At 43.6% G+C, this 8825-nt stretch overlaps 1 protein-coding gene across 1 annotated transcript in view; it reads left to right on the top strand.

Moving 5' to 3' along the window:
- LOC136374278 (serine-rich adhesin for platelets-like) overlaps window positions 1-6437 on the top strand; it is a 206126-nt gene extending 199689 nt beyond the window's left edge. The window contains exons 41-43 of the mRNA XM_066339578.1: window positions 1917-2009; window positions 3092-3251; window positions 4441-6437. Coding sequence (XP_066195675.1) covers window positions 1917-2009; window positions 3092-3251; window positions 4441-4726 — 539 coding nt within the window. The 3' untranslated portion in view covers window positions 4727-6437. The remainder of the gene's footprint in view (window positions 1-1916; window positions 2010-3091; window positions 3252-4440) is intronic.
- The last annotated feature ends 2388 nt before the right edge of the window (window positions 6438-8825 follow it).

Here is an 8825-nt window from a genome sequence, read left to right on the forward strand (position 1 = left end):
TGCTGGACACTAAATGTATAAGTATGTGTATGTACACAGTTGTACATGCTCAGAATATTTTTTGTTGGCCATCTTCAGAGTAGTATTTTGTTTCTGTAAATTTCAGTTCATAGAACAAGATTTTTATATGGAAAGACAAGAATGAAGGTAGGAAAAAAACTGTAATATGAGTTTTATCTTCTTCAAAGGTAATGGATGGTTCTGCTGTCTTTCTTCTGAGGCATCAGGATCTCCTTTATAACCTACTAGTTGCACTAAAGATCAATAAATACTTGAATGGTTGCCAGCTGATGTTCTGTGGATGTGGCCATTACATACTGTTGGTAGTTTAGCCTGTTCCTGTGGAAAATGCTGACAGTGTGACAGATCAATAATTAAGCCTACCAATTTTAAAGCTCTCTGTTTCTATACAGGGGAAGGGGGGAAAAAAAAAAAAAAAAAAAAAAAAAAAAAAAGAAAGAAAGAAAAAGGCAGTATTCTCCCTCTTAGTGAGGAGAAAACAGTACATTCAACATATTTGTACCTGAACATATTTTTTACAGCCTAAAGATTGTTTAATGTACTCAGGTCAAGAATGAGGACGTACCCTGCAGTAATAATTTGAGGTTCTGTTTGGGTTGCTCAGATACTTTTGCTGGTATATTAATGTGGCTTTCATTGCCTATAGTTCTGTGGCATGCAAGTTTCCTCAGAATTGCACAGGTTGGGACTCAACCTCTTGGTTTTTAAATGAGTGGTTTTGCTGCTTGCAGATCATTCTTATGAAAGTTGACTTGTTAGATCAGTCTAATCAAAATGTTTGTGTAATGATATCCTTCAATCTCCTTATCTAGAATTTCAAACAGACCAGTTTTTCACTTAGTAATGTATCTTACCCTCAAATTTGACAAAATAACTGCTATTCATATGTACTCAATTACCCTCTAGGTACTTAAATAACAACAGCATTGCTAATTGTCAAACTGAGGTCAGGCAGTTATCAAAGAGAAAGTCAAAGCAATCTCACTCTCTTATTGAAACTTGATTTTCATTTTGCAAAGCAGTCATTTTCTGTAATTTGCATGACATCTTAATTTTAGTACCCAGAAAAATGTCATTTCCACATATTACATGATGATAATTACGATTAAAAGTTTAAAAATTGAAAAAATCATAATGTATTAATTGTAAGGTTTATGAAATCTCCCTCATCTATGAATATGTTATCTTTTCCTTCTGAAGCTACATCTTGTTTTCTCCCTGGCTAAATGATAAAGGGAAATAAGTATGTAAATTGTGCTTCTCTCTCATCATTTTTGCTGCACAACAAAGAAGGGGTTCTCCTCATCCTCCAAAGGGAAGCAAATAAACAGTCAGGATGACAATTTTTAGGTGATGTACAAGATGCAGAAAGGTTCTTGGAGGGTGAGACTGCACTATGGCTCTGTGCAAATCGCTAATATCTGTAATTTATTTTCCCTGTATTTCCTCTGTTGTGTGATGCCCTCTCCTCCTTTTTCTTTTGTTGTTGACTACTTTTGCCTTCCCTTCTTCCCTGAGCAGACAGGAATGCCAATACCCACCGCTGGAATGCCTGCATGTATACACAGTAGCTTGGCAGGAACCTATGAAAAATCCTTGCTCCCTGTGAAGGTCCACTGTTGAGCACTAGGTCTTTTAAATTCTTTAAAAATCTTCGCTGGTGTTCTCAATAGAATGCAGTCTTCAATAGGATGCAGTCTTTGGTGGAGTGGAAGAAGTGTTTATGTGTGTTAGGCATGTGAGCCTGATGTTATCTTGCACTGCCTTGGCATTCTTTGTGCTGACTGAACAGCTGGCTCTGGGAGGTGTGCTGTGAAAACACCACATTGTCTTCCTGAGGCCATAAAGACTTGTGACAATGAGCAGTAATCCACGTGTCCATTTTTGTCCAACAGGCTCCGGTGTGGATGATCCTGTGGGAGAAGTATCCATCCAGATCGACCTCTACACCCACCCAGGAACTGGGGAGCACAAGGTCACGGTGAAAGGTATGGCAGAGCACATGCTGCTGCTCAGGCTTGCCGGGGCAAATATCCAACTGGCAGTCAGGATATTTCTGTGTTAGCTTGTGGGATCTCAGTCCAGAATTGTTTTCTCTGTTTCACATCAGGGATATGTAGAGAAACAGCAAATGAGCTTGTCCAGCCCGTGACATGGCCGTGCACCGCCAGGTTGTTTATTGGCAGCAACATAAGCAAGTAAACAAAAATCAGATGATGGCTCTCATCAGGCGCCACAGTTTAGTCTGTGCTGCAGAGAACGGGGCAGACTGATCTTGCGAAACTGCTCAGTGTACACCCAGAGATCACAGAGCCAGTTAGAGTTCAGAGGCTCCTCTCCCCAATCCTGAAGGCCATGCTGGTCCCTGAACAGCCACTCCGGAAATAACCAAAGCAGTGATTCATCCCAGGGTCCCTTTTCCTCTTTCATCTCCTTTGCTTGAATACAGCATACTTAACTACTTCTATTTTCTCTGAAGATTTATATAAACAATTCTTCAGGCCTCTCTTCAGTTAAATCTACATTTAAGTGCAAAAGCTGATTTCCAGAGCTACTTCCTCTGCTTCAGTCTGTTCCCTGCAGTGACCTGAGATAGAATGAGAATTAAAAGCTAATAATTCTGGGTCCTGGAACCACCTGCAGCTCATGGGCTTTGTTTATCTTACCTGCAGTCCCATTTTCTTTTCAACAGAGATCTTGTTATTTGGCCTCCAAAATGCCTCTTTTTTTTTTTTCTTATCCCACACATAATGGTGATGTAAGCATGGAACTGTCAGGGCAGCCTGCCCGGAGCTGCAGATATGCCTGTTTTCTTGGGCTTATTGCTTGACAATCTGTATGGCAGAAGTTACATACTGTCCCAAACATGAAATTCCTTTCATAGAACTTAAACTAGATCAAAAAAGCATATCCTTGTATTTCAAAAAAGTTCTGCCTGTGTGTCAACATGACACTGTCATGTTTTGAGTTAGAAACAAGAAATTCAAAGCAAGGCAGAGCTGAAGGATGTCCAGAGCAACAAGTACAAATGAGTATTTGCTGTAAACCAGGTTGTGACTCTCTTTTCCAGTTGTGGCAGCCAATGACCTGAAGTGGCAGACATCTGGCATGTTCCGTCCATTTGTTGAAATCACCATGATTGGGCCCCACCAGAGTGACAAGAAGAGGAAGTTCACAACCAAGTCAAAGAGCAACAACTGGGCTCCAAAATACAATGAAACCTTTCATTTGTAAGTGTGAAAAATATCCTGAGGATCTGGCATGGCAAATGCAGATGCAGAGGGTGTGTCCCCAGATTCCAGTGTCCCCAGCTGGCCTGCTCAGGGCCAAGAGAAGTACTTGAACAGTAGCTTGGTCCTGTCTTTGGTGTCTTGGCAGAAAAGCTAGATTATAGAAGCTTTTGCTGTGGGTGGGACACAGAGGTTTGTTCTATACCATCAGTGTCCTTTGGCTGCCTTCTGAAATGCTCTGTGTGTCCTATGAACACATTTCACTGTGCTCTGTCATTTTAATGAACTTGGTATTTTTTTATTGGTAGAGTTGAGGCTAAAAGTTCATTTTTATTTATTTCTTAATCTTAATGTGTGTTTTTATCCCAACTTGACCTGTGGGACATGCTTTTAGAACTCGTTTCCAAGGATACAGCCCTTGGAATTGGTAGCAAGCTGCACTGCTAAAATTGCTGTGTTTCTGAGGTTGAGTATTGATCTCTTCTTATTTTATTTTCTTTCGTTATTACAAGGCTATATTCCTTCTTAGGAGGCTTAACAGAGTGACCTGCAGGCTTGAGCTCTCTCAGCTGTACATATAAGAATGAGATGAGGAGAACTGACCAACAAAAGGCTGTAAACATCTCGGGGAGAAGGGAGAGAAGGGAGTGTTCGTATAATTGTTCCGTTCTCTGAGGAAAGGCAGGCTTCCTCCAAGTGAAGAGATTTTGTTCCATTTATTCTTTTAATCTTAGAAACATCACAAGAGTTGCGGATTTATTTTTATTATCTTTCACAGTAATGGAAGGTCCTCAATCTTTAATAAAGACTTTATCTAATTAAAATAGTAATTCTGAAATGAAGCCATCCTTAGCGGAAGCAGAAACGTTTAAAGTCATCTGAGTTGAAAATCTATTAGCATGGCTTTAGTGTTTCCTGCTCCTCTCATTTCACAGTTTAATACACACACAAGTTGCAAAGGCAACTTGAAAGGGGTTGCTTGTTTTTTCTTCTTCAGTAACCAGGTTTTCTTTATCTGCTATAAATTGGCAAAAAATGCCCACATGCTGCAGGTTTTACTTCTCTCTTTGTGACCAGGGTTTTCTGTAGAAAGGAGTTTTCTCTGACTTATCAGAGCCTTCCAGTCAGCTGCTGGTGCCTTTGTTTTTACAGTCCAGACACTGTAAGTGAACTTGTGTGTGTTTTTCAGCATCCTGGGGAATGAAGATGGCCCTGATGCCTATGAGCTCCAAGTCTGTGTGAAGGATTACTGCTTTGCCCGGGAGGACCGGGTTCTGGGGATAGCAGTGATGCAGCTCAGAGACATAGCAGACAAAGGAAGCTGTGCTTGCTGGTGCCCCCTCGGGCGCAGGATTCACATGGATGAGACTGGACTCACAATCCTGAGGATTCTCTCTCAGAGAACCAATGATGAAGTTGCCAAGGAATTTGTAAAGCTGAAATCTGAGTCACGCTCCACAGAGGAAGGCACCTGAGCTGAGCTGTGTAACATTCCCTTTCCTGTTCTGCCTTGTGCCAATATGTGCAAGTGTTCAAGAATTCTTTTATTAATTGCAAAAGGTTTTTTTCATGTTGTCTTTGTCAGCTCTGATAGCGCACCTGTGCTGTATAGGAAACAAATCCATCAATCTGATGTGAATTATTTATTTTTTAGTAGCTGGGTAAGATACCGTAGAGAATGAGACAATCTCTTCTTATTTAACATGTAAATTCTGCTTTGTGTATATAAATTATTTTATATTGGAGGCTGGAATTGCTGGGTTTTGTTGATATGCAGCACTGTGATTTTATCCTCTGAATTTGGCAGGCATTAAAAAGGTTCTCCGTAATCACACTACGATGCAAACAACTGTGTGGAAATCAGGAGGAGATGATTTGGGGGGAGTTGACAAAGCACAGTTATCTCTCATTGAATTCACGTACTGTGGAGCTGCCTGGGGATCTTCTGACACAGATTATGCCAGCGTGATATACAGACACCTCAACATCTGCTTAAAGAAGAGGTTGCAGATGGCTCTGGAGATGCACACCGAATGAATGTATGTCCACGGATGTGCTGTTGTGAGTGCAGGCAAGAGCAGGGCCACAGGCCTGGAGTGGGGCCTGAGATCTCATAGCCAAAAGCTACAAAGGCAGCCCAGCAGGAGCAGGCCGCAGTTGTAATTAGCTGGTGTGTCTCGGAGAATACAAATCCCCCACATGCTGCTGGGAGTCCCTGATAGCCGTGGGGGTGCTGTAAGCTGCTCAGCTCCGTAAGGCATGCTCAGGCTGCTGTGACCGACACGGTCAGGAAGGGATCAGCATTAGAATTGTAGAGTTAGAGCCATTACAAATCACATGGCTGCTATGTGCTTTTTCCACTTCAATATTCTTTTGTTAGTGTTTGACAGAGGATTGGATAATTTAATATTGCAGGCTTTCTGTAGCATTTTATTACCCGGGAGTAGCTAAGACCATTCCTCACTATGAAGCCAGAAATGATGGCTTGCTTGGGAGAGAGGAGCACACTTCTCCTGTGCAAGCCCTCAGCCTGGAGTGCTGGTCAAGGGGCAGCATGTCCATTTGCTTCTGATCTTGGAGATGCTGTTTGCCATGCTGTGGTTGATCCATGCTAATTGTCCATAATCTTATAATACCATTGACAATACCACTGAAATATTTTTGCACTGTCTTAAAGAAGCATCCTGCTTTTGTCTTCTTAAAAAACAACACAGTTTCCTGAGCAAAGTAATTGCAGGGAGGTCAGAATTTCTGACTGAAAATTCGTAAGCAGGAAGGTCTGGAGTGGTGATTGCACCTGAGGCGTGTTTGTTGAAAGGTTTTTATTGGGGATATTTTTGCTTTTCCAGCTGCCCTTGTGCTCTGGAAAGTGCAGCTGGAACAAGCCAGTCCTTGCCCATAAAGTACTGTAATACTGTCAATAAATTCAAGGACTGCATATTGAATGACTTTTTTTTTTTTCTTTCTATTTTCTCTGACACTTGTGTAGCTGTATGATGTGACTCCTGTATTTCATGGGCCTGCTTGTAGAGTTCTGAGACAGCACATCTGCTTTTTTCTTGTCCATGGTGTGTTATAATGCTCTTCAAGACTCCACGCAATTTGTCATGATTTTGAATCATTGTATGTGCCATTGTTATGAGAACTGTTAGTATGGTCTTTAATAAACTCTTTTAGCAGCATTTGGACTTGTCTGTTGGAGTGTAACTGTGCTTGGGTTTCCTAAACCATGGAGGGCAGAACCACTGCTGCATCTTTGGAAATTAATCTGGTTTAGTACATAGATTTCTTTAGTGCTTTAGATGCCTAGAAAGGAGTATGAGTCAGACAGTACCCCCCTACTCCATGGTGCCTCTGTCTGGGACATCTTTCCCTGAAGTCCTTGGCTTCTGAGAATACTCTGAGGCATCATGGAAAAGCATAAAAAATAGCTTACTTACTTTTTTTCTCCTGTCCGGCCTTTAAGTCACATTTCCTTTGTATTAAGGGTAGTGAAGGTGCTGAATGGAAAGACTAAGACAAAGCAGTTGGATACTTTGCAGATAACAGATGAAGAAAAATAATTATATACTAAACTTAATTCATAACTTTCAGCCTCTTATGAACATAAATACTCTGTAGATGATATGTCAGGTAAACTACTCTCCTCATTTTTTGGGGATTCTGCCAATTTCCAGCAGACAAGGTCAGATAACTTAGAGACTCATATTTCATGATAACATGGGTCTCTGAATTTCTGTGATCTGAAATGCCATTTTTTCCTTGGTAAGAATATGCTTAGCAACAAAGTCACTTAGGAGGCAGTCCTGAAGAGCAAAGGAATTGGGGAACACTGATATTCTTCAGGAAGTAAATCTTCAGGCACAAGGCACAGGAGTAGGGCATCTCCATGTGCCAAAAGATGAGCCTGAAGGGAAGAAGACCCAGCCCGCTTGAACAGAGAGCTTGGGCTGGAACTTGGAGAAGAAAGGGAAGTTTCTGACCTCTGGAAGAAGGGGCAACTTGGCAACAACAAGGACGTGTAATTGTGGGATTATGCAGGGAGAACATTGAAGCAGCCAGAGCCCAGCTAGAACTTAATCTGGCTACAGCCATAATAAATGGTTTCTATAAATACACCAACAAGAAAAGGAGGGCTAAGGACAAGCTCCATCCTATATTGGGTGTGATGGGAAACATAGTGACAAAGGGTGAGAAAGGCTGAGGTACTTTGGGCCTTCTTTGCCTGAGTCTGTAATAGAAACACCAGTTGTTCTCAGGGTGCACAGCCCTGTGAGCTGGAAGACAGGGCTGGGGAGCAGAATGAAGCCCCCCATGATCCAAAGGGAAATGGTCAGTGACATGCTGCACGCAGGTCTGTGAGCCGGGTGGGATCCATGCAAGGGTGCTGAGGGAGCTGGTGGAAATGCTCACCAGACTGTTTTCCATCATTTACCAGTCACCGGGGAGGTTCCAACTTGTTGCAAGGACGTATCGGAGGCAGGGAAGCGACACACACACACACAGACACACACGGGGGTCCTGCAGCAGCAGCAGCTTTATGGAGACCCCTTCTCCTTATATAGGTCCGGAGGCACGTGCGGTCAGTCCTCATTGGTCGAGCTGTCCACCACCTGGCCAACCAGCCAATAGCAGCCTGACCCCCCACGGGCCGTACTGGTTGAGTTACGTCATCAAGGTAATTATAAATCAACCACATTTCAGTTATAAAGTTGGAATTATTTATAACTGTGAGACTTCCAGGCCAGCTGTAGGCCACCACAGCAGCTGACTGGAGGTTGGCAGAAACACTGCCCACCTAGAAGCAGGGCCAACAGAAAGATCCAGGGAAGCACAGGCCTGGCAGCCTGACCTCAGTGCCGTGGAAAGTCATGGAACAGATCATGAAACAGGAAACCAGGGGATCAGACCCAGCCAGCATGGGTTTGTGAAAGGCAGGTCCTGGTTGACCCAACTGGCTTCCTTCTGTGACAAGGTGACCCATGTAGTGGGTGAGGAAAAGGTTGGGAATGTGTCTGCTTGGACTTCAGCAAGCCTTTGACACCATTTCCCACACCATCTCCTCGAAAAAACTGGCTTCTCCTGGGTGCACTGTTCATTGAGTGAAAACTGTCTAGGTGGCCAAGCCCAGGGAGTGGTGGTGAATGTTGCTGCATCCAGTTAGTGGCTGGTCACTGGTGGTGTCCCCCAGAGGTCAGCGTTGGGCCCAGTCCTGTTTATTGATGATCTGGATGAGAGGTTTGAGAGCACCCTCAGCCAATCTGCAGATGGCACAAGCTGGGTGGGAGTGTGGATCTGCTGGAGGGCAGGAAGGCTCTGCAGAAGGACCAGGACAGGCTGGACCCTTGGGCTGAGGCCAGTTGTGTGAGGCTCAGCCAGACCAAGTGGGCCAAAACAACTCCAGGCTGGGACTGGAGTTTCCAGAATGGCTGGAAAGCTGCAGAGTGGGAAAGGGCCCAGGGGTGCTGGTCAACAGCAGCTGAACACGAGCCTGGGTGTGCCCAGGTGGCCAAGAAGGCCAAGGACATCCTGAATGTATCAGCAATGGTGTGGCCCAGGAGAGGGCAGTGACTG

Source organism: Sylvia atricapilla, chromosome Z, assembly GCF_009819655.1.
Source record: "Sylvia atricapilla isolate bSylAtr1 chromosome Z, bSylAtr1.pri, whole genome shotgun sequence".
Classification (NCBI taxonomy): Eukaryota; Metazoa; Chordata; class Aves; order Passeriformes; family Sylviidae; genus Sylvia; species Sylvia atricapilla.